The sequence below is a fragment of the Paramormyrops kingsleyae genome, chromosome 11 (assembly GCF_048594095.1).
Source record: "Paramormyrops kingsleyae isolate MSU_618 chromosome 11, PKINGS_0.4, whole genome shotgun sequence".
NCBI lineage: Eukaryota > Metazoa > Chordata > Actinopteri > Osteoglossiformes > Mormyridae > Paramormyrops > Paramormyrops kingsleyae.
Window position 1 is genome coordinate 11,238,761 of NC_132807.1, and position 22,521 is coordinate 11,261,281.

Genomic DNA, 22,521 nt, shown 5'->3' on the forward strand with positions numbered 1-22,521 from the left:
CACTGTACTAAAATGGCCCCCACAGTCACCAGATCTCAACCCAATAGAGCATCTTTGGGATGTAGTGGAACGGGAGCTTCGTGCCCTGGATGTGCATCCCACAAATCTCCATCAACTGATAACTCAACATAAGATGCTATCCTATCAATATGGGCCAACATTTCTAAAGAATGCTTTCAGCACCTTGTTGAATCAATGCCACGTAGAATTAAGGCAGTTCTGAAGGCGAAAGGGGGTCAAACACCGTATTAGTATGGTGTTCCTAATAATCCTTTAGGTGAGTGTATATCACACTATTAAATAGTTAGACATTATGATCTTCCGGACCTTTGCTTCAAGAATTTCTCTCTAACTGGACCTCTTTAAATTTTAGTTGAATACCCCTGCCATAGAGCATACAGTATGTGTGCGTGTGTATGCCCTCTAGTGGACAGGCAACCAGGATGCACCTGGTTATGATATGTCATAATAATATGATAGACTGAAAATGAACAATAGTTCATGTTGGATAAATTGCTTTGTAGTATCCCTTGGGATTTTCTCAGAAACAGATCAGTAGTATTTAATTTATCAGGCAACTTCAGGGAACTATTACCTGAGTGATAATTGTAACAAATAATTAATCAAATATTGTGAGAATATTAATACCATTATTTCCTCACAAAGCATTACCACTAGCACTGAAATAACTATTGTTGCTGCTCACACATGTATAAACAAAAGCTACCCATACTCTGTGTATCACTATTGCCTAAAACCTCTGCACAAGTTGCCTCGGCTTTCCTTGGCTTTTTCTGGCTCCATGCCTATACGTGACATATTGATTTTTGCCCAGTAAATTTCATACACTGGTCTGTGGCCAATCAATTACTGAAAATGCATTACTGGAGTGGGTTGCTCTTGACAGCACACAATGAGATGTGCTTGAAGGGGAGGATAAGGAGAGTATTCTTTCATTTTAACAACAGGATGCATTCCCAATTCTTATTAAGATGGAGACATGTTCAGTGATTGTGATAATATCCACTTGCATCACTCCTCAGCAGTATTAGCACTGAAAATAACTACAAAAATGAGATCAAATGTCCACACTTTTAATACACATATGTGTAGCTGGGAAGGACAAGACCAAAAAAAGGAACTTTTTGGCAGGAATGAAATATACAAGTAAAACAAATTTTGGTGTTTGTTTGTTGGACAGTTTTTAAGTTCTAACACAAATATTTCATGTAATTAATTTAAATCCAGTTAGAATGAAAAGTACTTCAGAGTTCTGGTTTTGTGAAAAGTCATACATCTCTTGGTTGAATTTTATTTATGTTTTGGATTATTTTTCGGTAGCAGGCAGTCTCTGGCCCCTTGGCAGACAAACCCCGTAAAAGGTCCACTGGCAAATTTCATTCATAAATGAAAAAATAAGCATAATCAAATATGCATGTAAGCATAATCCAAATAAGCACATAAGCATAATCTGATGCAAAAAAAATGTCACGTACCAAAAAATGTAATGTACTAAAGAACAAAGTTACTTTATATCATTTAGCTGGTAGAGCAGCTGTCCACCCCCTGGCCTTCAGCTTTATAGTAACTGACAGGACTGTGGGTATCTATGCTATAGTTCTTTATGAAATTTTGTAGCCATCTCCTGATACGCAGAGGGCAATGACCTTTAATCTTCTGTTTTCAAAGAGTCCTCTGCCTTTATAGACAATGGATTCTAAACTAAGTTAGAGGTCACTCAGCCATTCTCAAACCTTTCTCAGAATTTAAAAACAAATCATCTTGGTCCAGATTCATTTACCTTTATAATAAGTTATGCTTATTGATTGTACAGTGAGATCTAATGCAGATTAATTGTAATGAATTGGACCTTGTATAATATCGAAGGACAAGGGCTTCATCACATTAAACTTAATAATATATCATTAGTCTATCCAAAGACAAGCCTGAAATTATGTGTATAGAATGTGATTTCCTTAATGTCCAATCATCAACATGATAAACATGAGAACTTCAATCGTAACATTAACCTTAGTACAATAGTATACAGTACACATACAAAACATAAGCTATAAGCAGTTCTGAAAGTCACCTTACTCTTCCTGATCAATCATATTAAATACAGAGAAATAATTAAAGGATTTCTTTGGAAATGCTCCTTTTAATAGACCAGTTAGGAGATTTTTATTTTTTTTGTCTTGTGGAGAGGACTGTTTGTGAGGTACATTGGGATATATAGTAGTGTCTATTTGTGTTATAATTCAACCTCTTGGGAACCCAGAGTTAAATAGATCTGCTTTAAAATATATTTAAAAAATGTTTATTTAAGTGGAGACAAGAAAAAGTAATTCCTTATATGCCATTTCATCGCATCCATCTCTGCTTAATTAAACAGTTTTCACCTGGTTTATTTGTGATAATGCACAGTATGTCTGAGAGTTATTTTAAGGTGATTACAATACTAATTGGAGAAGGAAAGCAATAAATTGGCTTATTAATGTTTGGACGATTGCATTATGTGAAGTTTAGGATAATGGTAAAAAATTAAGCTTGAAAATTCTATTTTATACATGACTTTCAGGAAATGAGAAACTCTGAGTATGAGCTGGACAGTAGAAAAAAAGAAACATGGTTTAGTTGAAATATATCTGCAAATAATTACGGAATGTTATTGTGGGATTAGAATAAATAATTACAGAATGAAGGTATCCTCTACAGTCAAAATCCATCACTGAACCTGAGTCAGTAGAGATCAGTTCTGGGTTCACAGCTTTTACAGCATGTAATCCAAGAAATCATCACATAAAAACGCTTAACACTAGAGTTAAAAATAAAGAGTCCAGTGACAAACTGGGGAGAAGTAAGAATTGCCTATTTGCTATATGTTATACAGTGCTGTCACTTGAAATTTCATGGGCAAGTCAGCCCTGTCAGTAAACAAGTAAGTTACAGTATGTGCATATGTCAGGCACATCACTGGAGAAAGCTCTTTATTTTTTAATACAGACCAAAGTATAACTTGTAGGACTCCGAGATACTGCATTCAACTGTAACTGATAACATGAATAAATATGACAGGCCGGCTTTTCATTCGGGCGAAACTGAGATTGTTTGTGTCCCCTGTCACCGCTTGCTGGGTGCTGTCCTGCAAATCAGTGCATGCCACAGTAGTGCTTACGAGTCAAGGAGCATGACTAACAGGAATATTATGTATCATGCATACCTCAAGTGGCTAAAAATCCCAGGTTGTACCACTGGAAGAGTGTGGGTTGGGGGAAGAGGGATTGATTTAGTCTGTCAACTGCATAATTCATGTTGAGTTATTTGAATCCATCCATCCATTTTCTATATCCGCTTATCCTATTCTTGGTTGCGGGGGTCTGGAGCCTATTGGCACAAGGCAGGGAACAATTCAGGATGGGATGCCAACCCATTGCAGCACACGCTTACACACCATTCACTCACACGTGCATACGTACAAGCAGTTTGACAACTCCAATTAACCTCAACGTGTTTCTGGACTGTGGGAGGAAATCGGAGTACCCAGAGGAAACCCCATGATGACATGGGGAGAACTCCACACACATGGAGCGACGGTGGAAACTCAAACCCTGGTCCCAGAGGTGTGAGGGAACAGTGCTAACCACTGCACCTCAGTCCCACCCATCGAGTGCAGCAAGTTTAGTTAATATTAAAAAAATTACAAACGAGAGGAGGCCATTTGGCTCATCGAGCTCACTTGGAGGGAATTAAACTAATAATTTAAGCTTGGCAGGATCTTGTCAAGCTCAGATTTGAAGGCATCTAGGATCTTAGCTTACACTACCCCTTCGGGCAGCCTATTCCATACTCTAATTACATGCTGTGAGAAGAAGTTCTTTCTCAGATCCAAAGTGTTCCCCCACTAGTTTACAACTGTGGCCACAGGTTCTTGAATTAGAATTTGGATGAACCGCATCTAGACCTGTTAGAATCAAATATATCTGGATTACATCACCCCTTATTCTCCTTAGTCAAGGCTAAACAAATTCAGCTCTGCCAACCTCTGCTTGTAAAATATCCCCCAAAGGCCAGGAAACATTCTTGTAGCCCTGCGTTGGACCGCTTCTAAAGCAGCAATGACCTTTTTGTGGTAAGGTGACCAAACCTGGACACATTCAAGGTGAGGTCTGACAAGGGAATTATATAATCTTAGCATTACCTCCCTTGATTTAAACTCAACACACCTGTATATATATCCTGGCATCCTATTTTTAATTTTTTTAAAGCAACACAAGAACTCTCTGAACTAAACACTGCTGATGAAGTCTTTACCCGCTTGCTGGATTTGATTTACAGCACACCACTTTCAACAAAAACTCTAGCGATGTACAAAACAAACTTTGTACTAAGCCTCCGGTAATAATCTACAGTAAGTCAAACACTAAATACCTGAGCAAATTATTTCTCGGATTCCGGTAACAGCATGCTGCACCAACTACAATAACCAAAACTAATGATCCAAGCTTGCAACAAACTCTTTCTATGTGGGAATTAGGCGTATCTTTAGAGCTACATTCACTTCGCCAGTTTACCAGACTTCGTAAAGTCGGTTCGTTCAGGAAAACGGGATTTTCCTGATGCTGATGCCCTCAACTGAGATTTCTGTGGTATCGATGAACCCTTTGGTCTGGTGGCCCCTGATGGATCACTTTGCGGAGTAGACTTGTTCGGGTCCGCTTTTGGGTTGACAGGAGTCCTTGATCCATTTGGTGTCCTTGACTGGCACCTTGGCCGGTGGCGGTTTTTGGGTGGCACACGCTCTGAGGCAGCTTTGGGACACGGGATAGCGGGTTGATCCTTGGATGGAACTGGTGCACCTTTCTCTGGGAGTGTGTGGTGAGCGTCACCCGCAATGGGTATGTCACTTATTGATCCGGTTGGCGAAAAGCCCTCAAATGACTGTCCGGTGTGCGGTAGGACTAATGCCGAGTCACGTGATGGTTGAGGGCTAATGACTTCTAATCGCACCCGCTTAAGATCGTCTGCTAAACCTTGATATGTGTAAGAATCATCCAGAAATACACCGCGATGCAAGGATTCTTCTGAGTGCACTGAGGGGTACCTATGATCACGAGGCTCATCATGAGCATAACTCGGAATCTGTCGTCCTATGTCAAACTGACGTTCATCGTCTGACTGCTCATCCCCTTGTGCAGACGAGTCGTCACCATGCCCACCTAATCAACCCCATCCTCTTGGGGGCAGATCTCCATGATGGCTATATCCTCCAAGCCCTCCATATCCTCCGTCTCCCCCTGGTCCATCACCGGGTGGTCTGCGGTCTGGGCCGTCTCTGCCGTGTCCCACATCTGGAGGAGGATCTGGATGACCTGTAAGTGACATTGTTGTTCCTGCATTTGCTGGATAATTTCGGACAAGCTCCATGAGTTGAGGAAAGCCCCGGTTGACAACAAATAACAAATACCACCTCTCGTTGTCTGCGGTCAACCACAAACCCTTCGCACTGATTGAGAGTCTGATCACCTCCCAGGATCAACAAACGACCACATGCCTAAGACAAGTTTTTGAAGTTCGTGGATCTCACATGTTGTAAGTCACCCCGATACCCATAGTAGGGGTTGTCACCAACATAGCGCATTGCGCATACAGCCTTTTCCCATTACGCGGGGTACATTCTCATGAAGAAATGCCAAGGGAAATGTGGATGTTCATGTACAGTAAGGCTCGAGCAATCACATTCAGTGAAGTTAATCCTGAGCCTGCTGCCTGGGCAATGATCACTCGGATACGTATCGCAGGTGCCGGCAAGTAGCCCAGCCACCGAAGGAATAACCCAGCAACATTCCAATCGTCCACTAGATTTCCAAAGTTGCGCCATGTCTGCGCAACATTAGCCCTAGTAATTTGAGCAGCAACCATCGGCATAAGTTGAAGCAGTTCCTGCTGTATTTTCGCCAACTTTTGCTGAGTGATCTCTCCTCGGAGCGCAAAGGTCAACACGCAAAAGGAGGATCGGATACATGCATCTGCCCCGCATTCGCTCATTTAAATACCGGACTAACAACTCTAACAGAGCCATTTGTTGCTCCAAGGTAGTGTCCTGCATCCAGGTGCGGTCATCAAAATTCCATTGGCGTAAAATTACCTGATCATCATCATGTAATTGTTGTTCTCTGGCTCTCAGGTCTGCCAAAGTATCAGTAAACCACAATGACAGTCTCAAATCTGCGCATGACTTCCTCAATCAATGCTGTAGGTGTACAGGAGAAAATAGAGCATAAGACTCGAGGCATGAGCACATCACTGGATGTTAATGCACTGATGAACTGGTCGGTCCAGGGATCCTCTGAGGTGGCGATCAAGTCAAGCATCTCTACATTTTTGATCATGGGTTTGAGCGCTGGATACATCTCATTCCGTAAAACGCTTGCGGCTAATGGTGGTTTTTCGATTGGCAGACTGTACGAATCCCGGAGTAGAGCTTCATAGTTTATAGGCTCTGGAACGGTGAAGGACAGGCCGTTCGATGCCTTTACAAACACCTCAGGCTTGTATTTCCGAAGAAAGGAAAGCAGTGCTAAGAAAGTAGGTAAATGGTCATTTTCTGCACGTGTGGCGAGATACAGTATGGGCAATCCTCCAACACATGAGGGAATTAGGGCCATTGCATGGTACACACCATCAGTACAACCTAACACGTACTTCTGGCAGGTCAAATGGTAATATGTCCAGAACAGAGCAACAACGTAAGCTGGGAAACAAACAGGAAGTGTTCTTGCAGCACAGTGCACATTGCTAAAGGCTGATCCAATGTAATCATCCAATGTTGAGAGGAAGGCATTAGTGGCTCCATGACACTTATGTATTTTGTGCACACCTTGTGGCATTTCAACTCCATGAACAGAGGCATTCTTGCAAAAACTGATATAGATTTCAGAGCCATATGAGTCATAATACTTCATGTGTTGTGCAAAGTTACATCGAACTGTATCACCTACCGCACGCACGATCCTTTGCTTGAGTTCTCGAATCTCCACTGTCTTCTGATCAGGGGGTATTAATAAGGCTGCCTTGTAATCATCCTCATACGCCATTACGTGATAATGGAGGTGAAACTCTTTCATCACATACCTCATTTGAGGTATATATGTTATCATCCAGCTGTACTGATTCAGACCCTCGATACCCCCATCTTGTCCATGCCATGAATAAGTCCTTGATGCATCGTGTAAGTAGAAGAGGCTTCTCTCATATGCCTTCTGAGTTTTGGCGAAGAATGACTCCATGCCAAACAGAGCGTCACATACATCTTTCATAATTGGTTCTACTGTGGCGTGACGAAAATTGTTGCACCAGCTAGAGACATCAAAATTGAAGTACATGCCAGCTCTTATACATGTTCGTGATGTTTCGGAAGGAGTACATTCTCCGTATGAGACCTAAGTTGTCTAAAGTCATTGATTAGTCAGTGATATACTGGTCCATTAAATGTTTGCCATTATCTTCTTGAAGGCAACTGCGATATTGGTCCTGGTAGGTCTTGCATTCAAAAGGTTGTGCAGCAACTTTCATCTCTTTCTCTTTTGGTACCAGTTTGATGACGAGATAATTCAGGATGTCTTTCATACTATCATCTTGGGTGATATACTGTTGTAGGTATCCGTGCAAGTCAAGTTCTTCTTCTGAATGTAATAAGTGTACTAGCAAGAGTCGTGTTTTCTTCCAATCCAGGTGGGGAGTCGTTCTGTCAATGTAGTACCCAATCGCCTGATCGTGGAGTACACTGATAGCTTTGTCTTTCAGAAATTGACTGTAGTGTTGTAGCTGGTCCAGCTCAAGGATTTGTCCAAGCTCAACATGGACAAAATCATCAGTAGTTATCTTTCCATATTTGCTTGTGATCCAGTGGGAGTAGGGTCACGTTGTAACTGTACAGCCTCAATTAGTGGCAGCCTTTTTAACTGCTTCCCCACATTGGTGACAGTGAGACATAGAAGTGTCAATACACACCAAGGTCCTTTTCATAATCAGCTTCCTTATTTTCAGTTGAACCCATTGAATATCTGTACTTTATAGTTATGCACTCTACATAGACTACCTTACATTTGTCTACATAAAATTTCATCTGCCATTTGTTAGCTCATTCTTTAATTAGTTTGATTTCCTGCTGGAACAGTTCTTGTTGCTAACTCAGATTCTGCTGCACCTCCTAACTTGGTTTCATCAGCAAATTTAACCAGTTTCCTGTACATATTAGTATCAATATATAACATAATGTACAATAGGAATAATAATGGTCCTAAAATTGAACCCTGAGGTACCCCACTATGGATACAGGCCCATTGTGACTAGGGTTGGGTACCGAAATCCGGTGCCCATACGGCACCGGTACCAATATAACCGGTATGTACCGGACCGAAACAGAACGCGAATTTCGGTGCCTCATTTCGGTGCCGCTTAGATGCCTGAACTGTCGATTGAAATATTTGTTCTCTGGAGCTATGATGACACATCATGTTGTAATAAGCATCAGATTCATCAACACACACGTGACATCATCAGGAAATGAGACCATCCGAGATGCGCGTGAATGCAGCAACTAACGTTACACTTGCTCTGACGACAGCAGGTGGTCTACCGCTATCTTAGCTTGCTAAATTAAATAACTTTCGTTATTACACGGCTCTCTGGAATGCTTGATTCTGATTGGTCAGTTGAGACATTTGCAGGTTCGTTATTTTCAAATAATAACTGCTCCAAAGTAATAACGCATAGTCACGTGGTACTATATCGTTTCGCGGAAAGATAAAAATGTTATTTTAAAACAAATATGCCAATAAAATGTTTCAAATTCATATTCATGTCCATGTCCGCTTCGCGTCAGGTCCTGATCACACTGTCGGGGCTTATTTCTGCGATAACTACCGGCTGCCTGTATAGCCTTTTTTTGGCTATATTTTAAAAAAAAAGGATTCTGACACCGCGACGTGCAGCAAATGTTTTACAGCAGTTGCGTGTAAAGGGGGAAACACGTCAAATCTGATGAAACATTTGAGGGCACACGGAATAAATTTAAAAGCAGAGGGATGCACTATGTTTGACAGCTTGCGGACAACAGCTGGCACTATCGGTGTGGATAACCCCAGCCCCAGTCATACCAACCGTAGCAAAAAGGAGTCCACCGATTATGATGATGACAGCAACCTTTCCGCAGGTTAGTAGTAGGCTAATGTAACGTTAAATTAACATTACATAGGTGGCTTATGTTTTGTTGTTGTTTTTTGTATTTATATATATATTCATATATACTTTAAACTTTTAATAAATTTTAAGCATTCAATTTTTTGTTCAATAAAAATGTATTCTTGAGTCATCCACCATCACTTTGTGGCTTTTGTAAAGTATCGGTTCAGGCACCGTTTTGGCACCGGTACCGTTTTAAAAGTATCGATTTGGCACCGGTATCGAAAAAACCCCAAACGATACCCAACCCTAATTGTGACATTGTGCCTCTAATAACTACTTGCTGCTTTTTGTCGGTTAACTAGTTTTCAATCCAATCCGCTATAGTTCCTACTATTCCTGCTGCTTTGAGCTTAAGCAGGAGTCGTTTGTGTGGGACTACATCAGAGGCCATCTGTAAATCTAAATAAATCACATCATAGGCCTTGTTTCAATCAGAATGATACTAGTGTCTAGATATTCAGTCGTTTTCCCCTGGATTATTGCCTCCATCAGTTGTTCAGTTATACAAGTAAAGCTAACTGGTCCATAGTTTGAGGCATCACATCTATTCCCATTTTTGAAAATGGACCTTATATAAGCGTGCTTCCAGTAGGAGGGTACTACACCTGCAGATAGAGATTTTTTAAGTAGTCAAGTTAAAGGTCTGCAGATAACATCCCTCATCTCCATTAATAATGCAGGCAAGGCCTCATCAGGGCCATGCGATTTATTAATTTTGAGTTTAGCCAGACCCTGTAACACATCAGATTCAATTACACATAGTCAGAGGTAGAGCCGTTTTCAAACTAATATCAGGTATGTTGCTTATGTATTCTTGAGTAAATGCCTGTGCAATGCAATTATTAAACTCATTAACTATGTCCTCATCATTCTCAAGTACAAGACTCACATTATTCTGTAGATTTGTGAGTTTCAGAGGTATTTTGGCTTTGAAATAGAATTTAGTTATCAGTGGTCATTGTTGACATACCACAGTGCACAACAACAAAATGTGTCCTCTGCATTTAACCCATATGTGACGTAGTGACAGCAGGGGGCAGCAAATTCAGCAGTGCTTAGGGGCGGGACCTTGCTTAGGGTACCTCAGTGATACCTTGCTGGTTGGGGATTCAAACCTGCAATCTTTCAATTACAAGTGTGCTTCCCTGACCATTAAGCCACCACTGCCCACCATTATCATTATATACCAAATATTGGGGGAAAAAAAACTTTTAACATTGACCTTTGACTGCAATGCAACATTCTTTTCTGCATTTCTCTTAGCACATCTAATATTTTTCACCTTGGCTTGTAGGTTTAAATGCTTGTGGTTCAACATCATTTGTTTCTTTCCACTGATGCTAAAGGGCCGTTTTCCTCTTGACTCTCTTCTTGATTTCGGTTGAAAACCTTGACTGTATTTTCCCAAGTTTTTTTTTGCGAGAAACTGGTTTGAAGTCCCCTTGAGCCGGCAGTAATGTGCTTTCAAACCATTCCAACGCCTCTTCTACAGTTCTAGTATTTACCTCCATCTAGTTTAGCGTCTCTAATTTCAGTCTCATCCCATTATAGTTTGACTTCCTAACATTGTATAGTTTTATTCCTGGTTTTGCTTTATAGATATGAAAATTTACCTCAAATTTAACCCTGTTATGATACACTACTAGTGTATCAAAAACCTCAATTCTGTCTTGGTTATTTGAAAACACAAGGTTGAGAATGGCTTCTTCTCTGGTGTGAGATTTCGCAAAACTTGTAACATTTCCCATCACTACAGATACATTTACCTGTGACAAGGCAAGAGTGTTATAGACTCAATTTTAGTGTCTCCGGGTATGTCCATGATAGTTAACTAGTCTCCCCCCGCTCCAACAGCAGAGCCTTCACAGCAAGTGGAATAGGTGATGACTTTGCGGCATAGTCATAATAAAAAATAATGCAAATGCACAATGGTATCATTCCACTGTTCACTGTTCCAACAGGTTCTCCCCAATCAGAGACACACCCACTGAGGGACTTGTTGAAAAAGCTCTGGTACAGTAATCAGCGATTCCATTTTAAGAACTGGGCAAATAATCATGCATCCCTGGACTCACAGGTTCCAGTAACGCTTAGCAGTAATGACTTTATTGCATTTTTTGATAACAAAATAATCAATATTAGATAGACGATTCAAAGTATTTACTTCAGCTGCTCATAATATTCAGTCATCTGGCTCTGCTACGTCTGAAATAGTAAATAATGAGGTTTTTGAATCCTTCTCTTTGACAGGTAAATCTGATCTACTAAAATGAATGTCTTCAATGAAACCTACAACCTGTTAGATACATAACTTACCTGCCAAGTGACAATGCGAACAATAAATCCTCTGAATCCACCACAAGTTTCTGTCCTGAGCCCATTGCTGTTCACCTTATACATGCTGCCCCTTGGTGATATTATTAGCAAACATTTCATTGTTAGGCATAAACACAACTGGGCATGTCTGTTAAAACAGACGAGCTCCCTCAGCTGTCAAAGACTGAGAAATGCTTGGCTGAAGTTATGAGCTGGATGGCTAATAAATTCCTTCTGTCAAATCCTGACAAAACAGATGTAACACCAAAGAGGTGTTGCTACTGGGCCCCGGGACAGCCCAGGGTGTTGTTGATACCATATAGCTCGATGGCTGCCTAGTCAATGTAAGCACAGTGGTTAAAAGCCTTGGTGTCACCATTGACTCAGCCTTGTCTCTGGATGCTCACATAAATAACATGGAAAAAATATCTTGGAACAATGCTCTCCCTTTAGGATGCATGAAAGTTAGTACTCACATTTTTAGAGTAACTTTCTTTCTTTTTCCTGTTTGCCTTTTTTCTTTCATCTCTTATAATGTACATTTGTAGTATTGTTTACACTTTTATGTGGGGAAAAAAACTGTTCAAGATCCGTGTCTTCCAATATCTACTCAACAGCAGCAGCAAAAGGAATTGATTCACTCAAGAAGCTGCCTGATGAAAACAGTCCCTCATACCTGTGAGTTTGCAAATTTAAAATGAAGAATCCACTTATTAACTCTGCAGGCACACTTTGACCCTTTAATCAAATCCACTTGTATTTTGCTCCCTGTTTTTCCTTTACCACACAAATGACTTGATTCACCAAGGGAGTTTTCCCTCAATGATTTCCATTTTTGTCTGTTACTTTCAGAGTCTATGCTTTATTTGAACCTAGGCTATTATAGTGTTTAATCCAGCAAGAGCAGTTCCTGAACTACAGAAGAGACTAGGTGCCAAAAAATTCCCAGTAGTTGCTTGGTGCTATTACATGTAAGTAAAGTAAAATTACAGCAATTAATTATAATGTACAGTATAATCTTAAGGGCTTGAATTGAAGGCAACTGAACTTCTTTCTCAATTTCTTGAAGACGTTTCACCCTTCATCTGAAAGGCTTCTTCAGTTATAAAAGTCTGATGGGGAGTTCCAGGTAGTTATCCTCTATGGCGGTCGTCACCTTGAATGGGGTCGTTGACCCACCCTGCTGTCCAACGGGTATTTCGGGTCACTTGAGGCAAGGTGTGGATCAGGGTGTGAAACCTTGGTTCTGTCTGAGCCATGGTGTGAACCATTTTTGGGTGGTTGCCCTTCACAGGTTCCTGTGGAAGGGATCTCAAGACTGCATTATAGGTGATAATTGGTGTCTTAGGTCTCCACCTGTTTAGTGATGGGCGTAGATGGCCTCTTTTACGCCTCTCTTCTTCTCTGTCCAAGATGTCTCATTTGTATTTTCAAAAGAGTGTCCCTTCTTCTTTATGTGCAGATGTACATTTGAGTCTTGTCCTGATGTGCTGGCTCTCCAGTGTTGTGCCATATGTTTGTGGAGTGGTTGCTTGATCTCTCCTATGTATAAGTCCGAGCATTCCTCACTGCATTGTACAGCAGACACCACATTGCTCAGCTTGTGTCAAGGAGTTTTGTCCTTGGGACAAACCAGTTTCTGTCTGAGGGTGTTGCTGGGTCTGAAGTGCACTGGGATGTTGTGCTTGAAGAAAGTTCTTTTAAACTTCTCAGACAGTCCTGCCACATACGGGACGACAATGTTGTTCTGCCTGTTCTGTTCGTCATTGGTTAATGTCTGAGGTTCATTTTCATGTCTCTTCGTTGCCTTGATAAAGACCCAGTTTAGATAACCACATGTTTTAAGTGTCCTCTTATGTGCAGGTTCTTTTTCTTTTCCTTCCTTCTTGGAGGGAACTTTCTCTGCCACACTGTTTATCTCCTGGGGCTTGAATTAATAACCTTCAGGTTAACATCTGCTGTTTGATGCGCTTATTTGCAAGACACATACAGCATCCTCTTTTAAGGCATACATATTTAGATTTAATGGTCTGAAAGCAATTAACGTCAAATATTTGCATTCTTCTATGTATTTACAAGAAAATATATCTTTACCATTCTGCCTTTCATGTCAACCTGAGCCTCCTGTCTCCTCCCTGATGTGGTCCTGATGAGCTACACTTGTTGCTTGTTGTCTCTCGGTGGTCTTTGTATTTAAGTACCTGTTCGTCTCATCAGCCCCAGCCCAGCCATTGACATCACTCCTCTTATTTGCCCATGTCCTTCCCTGTACTAGCCTTCCCATTTTGATCCATTGCAGTCTTGTTTGTTTCCCTGCTCCAATTTTGTTCAAATAAAGCCCATTTTTGTTCTCTTAATACCTGCTCTCTAGTTCTGTACTTTTTAGGCACTACAATTTCAAACTAATAACATGGGTTCTCATTGCCTAGTGAAGATAATTTAATTCCTGTATAATTTCATTATATCTGAAAATTGTAATATTAAGTTCTTGAATAGTCCTTGAAGACCATTGTCTCAGTACCAGGTGATGCCACAAATTGATTCCAGTCAGGGAAATAGGTCAATTGAGTATATATGAATTCAAGTACCTGCACAAAAGTAACACCTCAGAGGCAGAAGTGAACCCTTATAATCTAAACAGACAATAGCTTGTACAGTAGGTGGATTAGACAAGTAGGTGGCAAAGTGGGTTAAGTAGCCAGACTTGTGAACAGAAGGTTGCTGGCTCAATCTGGATCAGTATTGTACCTTTATGTTGGGAACCATTGTTATTGCTGCAGACCCTTCTGCACATATAGATATGACATGTGTCAGCTAATGAAAGAAATTAGTACTGAATTGCAGTGCCACTCAAGGAAATACCGGGGTTTTGCTTTTAATTAAGCCTTACCACTTACTTTGCAGGTTCTGGTAACACAGTTACCTACCTCCTGATCACTGTAATGCCACGGGCGGGATGGCAGAAAACATCAGCCGGCAGGCACCTTTCGTTTAACACTATGTAGCTGCAGCAGGATGCACATTTAGAGCTCTATTTTGATGATCTAACGCAAAGCATGAAGAGGAAGAGGCAATTAACATTTATGGAAAAAACATAAACTGACTTTGCACTAGAGCAAGGTGGGAAAAGGTTGTCCATGGGTTTAACATGCAATAAACCAATCAGAATGGCATGTCATCTCACCCTTAAGAGGCAAGGGTGCATGAGCTACGGTGGACTAGTTTTCGGCTGAGGATACCGACCCGCTCATACTCGAAGTGAAAATGCGCAAGCATCATTTACTGGAGTACCACTGTCCCATCTTCAGCAGGCATGGAATGAGGTATCAGCGAGTGTGTCCTTGTTTTCTGGCATCACCAGATCATCCGCTTGGTGCCAAAAGCAGTATAATGATGTCAGAAGATGGGGAAAACAGACGCTTGCCGCTCAGCTATTTAATGAAACACCATATGTGTGTGTGTGTCTCTGTGTGTGTGAGGGACCAGATGTACTCGATAATAAATCGTATATAAATAAAATAAAATAAAATAAGACAATTAGTGCACCTCGAGGATGTTCTTGTGTCCGTAACAAGAGTTACACACGTTTCTAAAATGCGATGTTGAAATATAATTTAATAACATTGTTGGTCAAAAGCACAATGTCATTTAGCTGCCTTAAAATGGCAACCCACCAACAATATGCTCAGCCACACTGCATTTAAAAAACACCATTCATACGAGTGGGAAACGAACACAAAATCCTTTCTCATTTTGAAAACACGTGCGCTTGTTGTGAAAATGAGGAATGCACTGGTACGAAACTAGCAAAACCACTTTGCATCGCGCTTTCTGCCGGTGCAAAATAGGGCCCTTATTGTTCACCACGATGACATAACAATGGAGCCTGAGAAAGGGAGGGCTACTGAACAAGCTCCTATTGTTCTTTATTGACTCTCTGAAACTACAGAAGACATAAAACATTTTTGGAAATACCCAGAATCCAACAAATGTGTTAATTTATATTTTATGTGTTAACTTGATTATACTCAATAATTTGATGGTATGACTATTACAATGGAACAAAATGTAATAATTACACTGTCGCGATATTACACAGCCACTCCTCATACCTGAAAAAAGGGTTACTCACTTACTATTCAGGTGCTATAAAGGTATCGAGTTCATAACTATGCCTTACACCACCTGTACCCTTGAGGCCTCTTTTATTGTGTTTAACTAATCTAATGACACGTGTGCACATGAATTCAGAGCACAATGCAAGGGTGAGCTGTGTTTCTGAGCAATGAACATCAATGTTCCTACTCCTTAATGTGAACTGGAAATAATGTCCCCATTATACCAAATGCAGATGATTCTCTTCCTATTTATCGCCCACACATCAAAGAAAGGATTTCAGAATGCCCAATTTAAATGTTGGACCTATACAATGTGTTCCCATCTAAGGATTTACCTTTCCAGTACCTCAGGTGATACATCATAGGATCTGAGAGGAATCTGTAAACCACAAAGACAGAACTATAAATGAGCTTCTTTCATGTGTCTTGATCCTGAGGTAATTGAGTCTACAATGAAAGTAAAAATGTGCATCTGTTTTGCAGACAGGCTCTATAGTAACTCTTCAACTGATTCTGTTGACATGCACAAATTATTTTGGCAAAGGTGGCATCTAAATAATATATTTTTCTCAATATTACATTAATAAAATATTGCACGTTAATAATAAAAATAAAATTGGTCAAGCATTGGAAGGTGGGGCATCTACTGTATATATGTACATCAGCAGGTCAGTTATATGAAATGTAAACCATTTATTATGAGCTCACATACATACAGATCATACACAGATTTTCTCTGTTTAAATGGTATATTTTCTGTTGTGATAACTGCTGTAAGAGCAACAGAGGTGAGGTGGCTTATATTTGTAAGGGCATGGCTAAATTATAGTTTCTGAGGGTATTTTTCTTTTTCTTTTGAGTTCCACTGAAACCAGCTTCATCACATGTGGCTGAAATGGGTGAAGTAGATTCTTTTAAAAAAAAAAAATGCTAAATCACAGTTTTATGTAAAATGATAAAAAAAACACATATATTTAAACAAGTAATCTCTTACGGGATGAAAAACAAGGTGTTTATCAGACAGGAACCCAAAGCATTTGATGTCTAGTCTCAAACAAACATATAAACTTGTCTTAGCATTTTTGGAGAACCATTCATGTGAGTGTTGCAGGGCTTGTCCTTTGAAAAATGCAGGCGCACACAAATTTGTGCACCTAAAAAGTGCTAGGTGCACAATTTTTTTTGTGCACCATAAAAGTGCTAGGTGCACAATTTGACCTTTTTTGTGCGCCTAAAATGTGGTTGGACTTTGGTGCAATGGGTCAAAATGTACTTGTATTTGTACATATTTCTGTTTTTTGTAGTCCTTGTGTTAGTTGAGAATTTTGTCCTAGTTTTAACGCTTTAACATATTTTGTAGAAACCCATTTAAAGTGAATCACTTTTTATTGGTGAATAAAATTTGCAATTCAGAATTCAGTCTTTTTTGCATCAATACTTTGGAGATTGTCCTCAATTTGCATAACACTTGCTGCAGAAGGCTGAGGGGAAGAGCACCATAATATAAAGATTATATGGGCCAAAACTTAGAGATGGCATCCAATAATTTGTATGAGCCAAATTCTGTTTCTCCACTGAATGACACTGGCATTTGTTAGCCAGTGTCTTCTCTGAAAACTTCATTCTTGGATGAAGAACACATCAACAGTCGATACCAGCAGCAGCCAATCCTTAACATGTATACAGCTAATACTAACTAGTTATGAAGATGCCATCTCTTAAGTGCTTGAGTAGTTTTGAGTAGGTTGCCTTCCAGGATAGAATCTGAAACTAGACCACAGGGTGAGTAATGACAGTAGCCAAGGATATTGCTGTTGGACTAGGACTAGGAGTGGGGATAGATCAATATTAAGAGTTGGACAATAGGGTTGGGTCGATAGACGATGCCATCGTCCATCGCCGATGGCCGATAGACATCACGATGCTGAGTCGACATTGCGATCCTCCGCCCCACCCCCGCCGCAGCAGCAACCAGCTCACGAAAAACACACACTTAATCACACTATATAGCCAAATTAAATGCATGCTTTCAATTTCCACATCTTTACTTATTTTATTATTATTATGAGGAAATAATAACAAGGAAGTTGTTAGCGATCACAATACGAATTACACGAACTAGTTCGTTTACATAAATAAACCACACTAGCATCCAATCCAGAGCTTTTCCAGCTTCTTGACTTGTGCTTTCTGAAATTAATCTGGCCCTGCACTGGATCAGTGCTTATGGAAAATGGATAGATATGCAGATGGGAGAATTTGGCTTGCATTACATTTAAAAACAATTATGAGCAACGACATGAAAAATCCCAGTGAAATCGGACACTATGTTGTTGCTCCTCACGGGCATGACATTGAACTCCTCAATGGAAAAGCCCAGATTCTTAAGTGTTTCCTGGATGAAACTCTCTCTGAGGGGGAGGCAGGAGAACCTCTTACCCCCCACCATGTAGAAGGTTTCATTGAGGACGCCCACCATCACCAGAACTGCCCCAGGCTTCAGCAGCATCTTCAGGTTCCCCAACACACGCTGATAGGTCTCCAGATCCCGGCAGGCAGCTTCCAGGCAGAGGCAGCTCAGCAAACAGTCAGCGGGCCCCACAACGAGGGGCCCGAAAGGGTTCTCCAAGCGGACATCACATTTCAGCACCTGCTTCACAGTCTGCTGGAGCCTCACTTTCTTCTCCCCAGGTGTCCTCCTATAGGATGTACCAGACAGAACATGCAAAAAGCAACAGGCAAAGAATGGGAAGCTCAAGTCAAGATGGCTTACTGAATGGAAATAAAGACAAACTGAAATCTGTACTATCAACCAAGATTCAGCAAAATAAAAGGTCTCTGCATAACTTGAGATCGCATGATTATTATACAGCGAGACTTACATAAGTACCAAATTCTGTCATTTGGCTTAGTTTTGTCCATAAACCTGAACCCTAACCATTATGAGAGAGCAAGAAGACAATTATCAATCAAGGATTTCAACTTAGGTTTTCCAATACTATATCAGGCTCCCTGATTCCACTCATGAAGGACAATAAACTTCACCTATTTCCCTCCACCTCACAGACAAACTGGATGACAGGATCCCAGTCAAAACAATCCGCATCTGCTCTCAGCCATCTCTCAATCTCCTGGCGGTTGCAATCAGCAAAGTCGGACATAATGATCTCTTCAAAGTGCTCGCAAGCACTTATCAGACCATGTATTGATGGACCACTTCCTATCTCAATTAGTCTTCGGCCCTTGTATTTCCCTAGAGTACAGCAAGATTACATCAGAGACCAGAAAAAAGCGAAATGTCAACAAGTCAACAATCATAAGTTTTGATTTTCAACGCACCTGCTCCAAACGACTTGCTCAATTGTCGCAGCTCATACTTCAGGCAGTTTTCATCAGAATTGCCGTGGGGGCAAGAGTAAAAGCTGTTTAAGTATGCCCTGGGGTCAAAGTGGTCCTGGTAGGATTCTCCCTCTGTGAACGTTGTTTGGCCTGAGCCCTCCATGGCTGCCATCTGCATGCTCGCTTGTACGAAAGACCGACGTGTCTGTTTCTATGACTCTGATGGCAGGCAGTGTCACATGTCAGTTCCTGTACTTTTTATGGTGTCGAAATGCCTTCCGAGGTCACGCAATCCAGCGTGCCAAAGTGCACAGCACTGATCTCCAACTTTAAAAAAAACAGCGCAGTCATCTGTTGTTTTATGCAGCTAGATTCACTGATGAGTGTAATCACTGTGGATCATCTGCTTATACTGAAAAAAGACTACAGATTGCAGGTGGCTCTCCGAGGTTGCTCTTGTATTTAAGAATTAACTGAATATAACACACACACACACACACACACATACTGGTTTTTGTGGTTTAACAGGACAAACCAGTTGTATGGTGGTTTAAGGGGACACACCTTTCCCAATGGCCTACACTTGTTGATATGTGAGCTGTGAAGATGATGAAGCAACATCTAACATCCTGAACTGTGGAAGTACAGATCCACTGCACCTGAAATATAAGTGCATCACTTTTTATGAGCTTATATGGTTTCACTACTGGTTTCCTTGCCAGCCTCAAAAGCAAATCTGGTGATGCAAGAATCACATGGGGGCTTAGAGCCTATCCGAGTCAGCACAGGGCACAGGTTAGAGGTTCACCCTATATGGGATAATAATCAATCACAGGAAATATACATGCACACACAACAGGCAATTCTGAGACACTATTTAGCCTAACAACATACCTTTTGATGGTGGGGAAAATCTGGATCATTAGAGGAATCACCCACCTCTGGAGATGCAATATAATAGTGCAACACACCGGATCAGTTCTCACAATCACCATCCTGTGGTCACATATCTTTTTTTAAATTCTGTCTCTGAGATTCGGTGGCAAAAATCGGAACCTGCAAATGATAACAGTAAAACGGTTGTTATTAAAACATCATTGATAGTCTCCATAATGTAATTTGCCTTTTATTTACTGACCTCAACTCAACAGCTGTTTCTATTTGAATGACTTACTGTATTACAAGTATCATGACTACGCATCTTATGATGTTTTACAAAATCCTTCTAACATTCATTCAAGATTTACTCCACTAAAACCCCTTCAAGTTATGAAGGGCAGCTATTAAGTAAAGTATTATCTGGGAACACCCTCATCCCAACATTTACAAATCCCCAAAAATGTGCACATTTATTGAAACCACATCTCTGTTTTAGATTGCGCATTCATCCATCCATCTTCTATAATGCTTATCCAGATCAGGGTGCAGAGTTTCCCAGAAATGGGTACCCTACACAGTAATGGTTTCTCCCAAAAGAACCAATCAAGTAAACAAAACTAACCAGTATACGCCGTAAGCCCTCCCAGGATTTGTACATCTATTTGTGATGGTTAGAGAATCAAACTGTTGGAGCAACGGCTGAAACAGAAAGACAATATGAGGAAGGAGGCTAATTGGTGTTACAGCACACAGTGTTTGTGGAGGATGCAACCCCTCAGCTAACAGCTTTGGTCGTGTCTAGCATTTTTACTGGAATTTCCGCCAAATGGGGAAGCTTTCATTCACCCAAAACCAAAGATAGCAGTGGCTAAGAGATTTTTTGGGAGTTTTTAGATGAATCAACATGATGCATGATTTGTTTGTTGCCATTTTGGGCACAGAATATTTCAGGAGAAGTTAACTGGAACCTCATTCATCAAATAAAATCAAATCCATATTGCATATATTCATTTGCTAGTGTAGAATATGGCGAACTGTTCATTCCAGCATGTCAGTTTCCCATGAAACTGAAATATTATCCAAAAATAGTGAATCTCATTCCCCCCACCCCTAATTCATCCAGAAGGAAAAAAAACATTCTGACTACTGAAATTTGGTAGTTTTAGAACTGTTAAAGATACAATATATAATTAACTTTAAGACTTTCATAAAAATAATTTTCCTATGAGGAATGTCCTTTATTATCAGAGGGCAGGATCAATATAGCAAAGACTGACTCAATGAAGATGAGAACAATAGATCCAAGGCCTTCAGTAGTGGAAGCAATGAAAAACTATGCGAGCCCTATCTCAGAAGACCTTGTTGTCCTCCGCTGCCAGCCTTACATTTTGGAGATACTCATTAAACGAAACCTTAGGCTTTAAACATAAAAGTTGGAGGTTATGCTGGAGCCTATTCAGCTTTATAGTGGGTTTAGTAATGTTGCTTACTGAATATGCTGTAACCAAGCCCAAACCCAAGTAGCTCTTGTGATAACATCAGGTTTGGATAAAACCAGCTACTGTACTTGGAAATCTACCAAGCACAGTTCCACAGTTGTTTACCTGATACAAAGAGGAGTTCCAACAAGGATTGGCTAAAAAATTATGCTCTGCAACCTCTCCATGGAGGAATATGACTACATACTAAACAAATACTAAGAGGTTGAAGAAAGTGCCAAGATCTGGAAAAAGAGACTAGTCTGTCTTTTGTATTGCCAGGATCAATGTCTGGGAACTTTAACATTTTACAATCAATAATAACCTGCTCTGCAGCTGCCCCTAAATTCAAGAAGAAGCTCAGGCTGAGTTGACTTTTCTCCAGTATTTTACTTCAGATGATTTCCACAGCTAAGTTTAATGAGCAACACTACTTACCCTGCAGGAAGATATTCAAAAAAACTGCAGAAAGAAAGTTGTATGCTTGCTAACATACCTTTTCAATTAAGAACTGAAAAGAGAAGGCAAAGTCAGATAACAGGAAAAAATGTGAAAAATGCTCTGGATAGAAAGGACAGGTGGCATGACTAAGGTAACCCTTGGCTTGCCCCAGGTGCAGGGAAATGGGAACAGGACAGCTTTGAGGCATAGATCAGCAGGAACCCTGGGTTTCTCCTTTTATGTTACTCGAAGGAGCAAACTTCTAAGGCCTTAGTGAACACAATCCTCTCCATTCCATTGCTGCACCCTGGGGCCTTCTCTCATCTGTCAGAGAACTGGGATCCAACCATTCTCAGCCTATGCACAGTGACAAATGCAACAATCCTGGACAGATGTCTCCTTCATGCACTGCTTTTGCTTGGCCCCAGTCAGAGGGCATTGGGTTCCGAGCCTACAGGCAATTTTGTACCTCCCCATCCAAAGAATTAATTTCCCTAGGGGGGTACAGTCCCAATTCATTCCCACTCTGGCTTGATAAATGCACGACAGACTATAGCCAAAAGTGACTGCCTACTGAACCATCCACTGGAGACAACAGTGTAGCCATGTTACAGTGTAGCCATAGTGACAACAGAGGTGCCCTTTATCTGATAGGCAGACAATCCTCTGATAACGAACACCAAGACATTCAAGTGTCATGG

At 40.7% G+C, this 22,521-nt stretch overlaps 1 protein-coding gene across 1 annotated transcript; it reads right to left on the reverse strand.

Moving 5' to 3' along the window:
* Positions 1 to 17,710: 17,710 nt before the first annotated feature.
* On the reverse strand, positions 17,711 to 19,471 carry LOC111840573 (nicotinamide N-methyltransferase-like). The gene is made up of 3 exons (XM_023805542.2): positions 19,023 to 19,471; positions 18,729 to 18,936; positions 17,711 to 18,382 (listed from the first exon to the last, which is right to left on the reverse strand). The coding sequence occupies exons 1-3, from the start codon at positions 19,198 to 19,200 to the stop codon at positions 17,959 to 17,961; spliced, it is 810 nt and encodes a 269-aa protein (XP_023661310.1). The 5' UTR covers positions 19,201 to 19,471; the 3' UTR covers positions 17,711 to 17,958.
* Between the last annotated feature and the right edge of the window lie 3,050 nt (positions 19,472 to 22,521).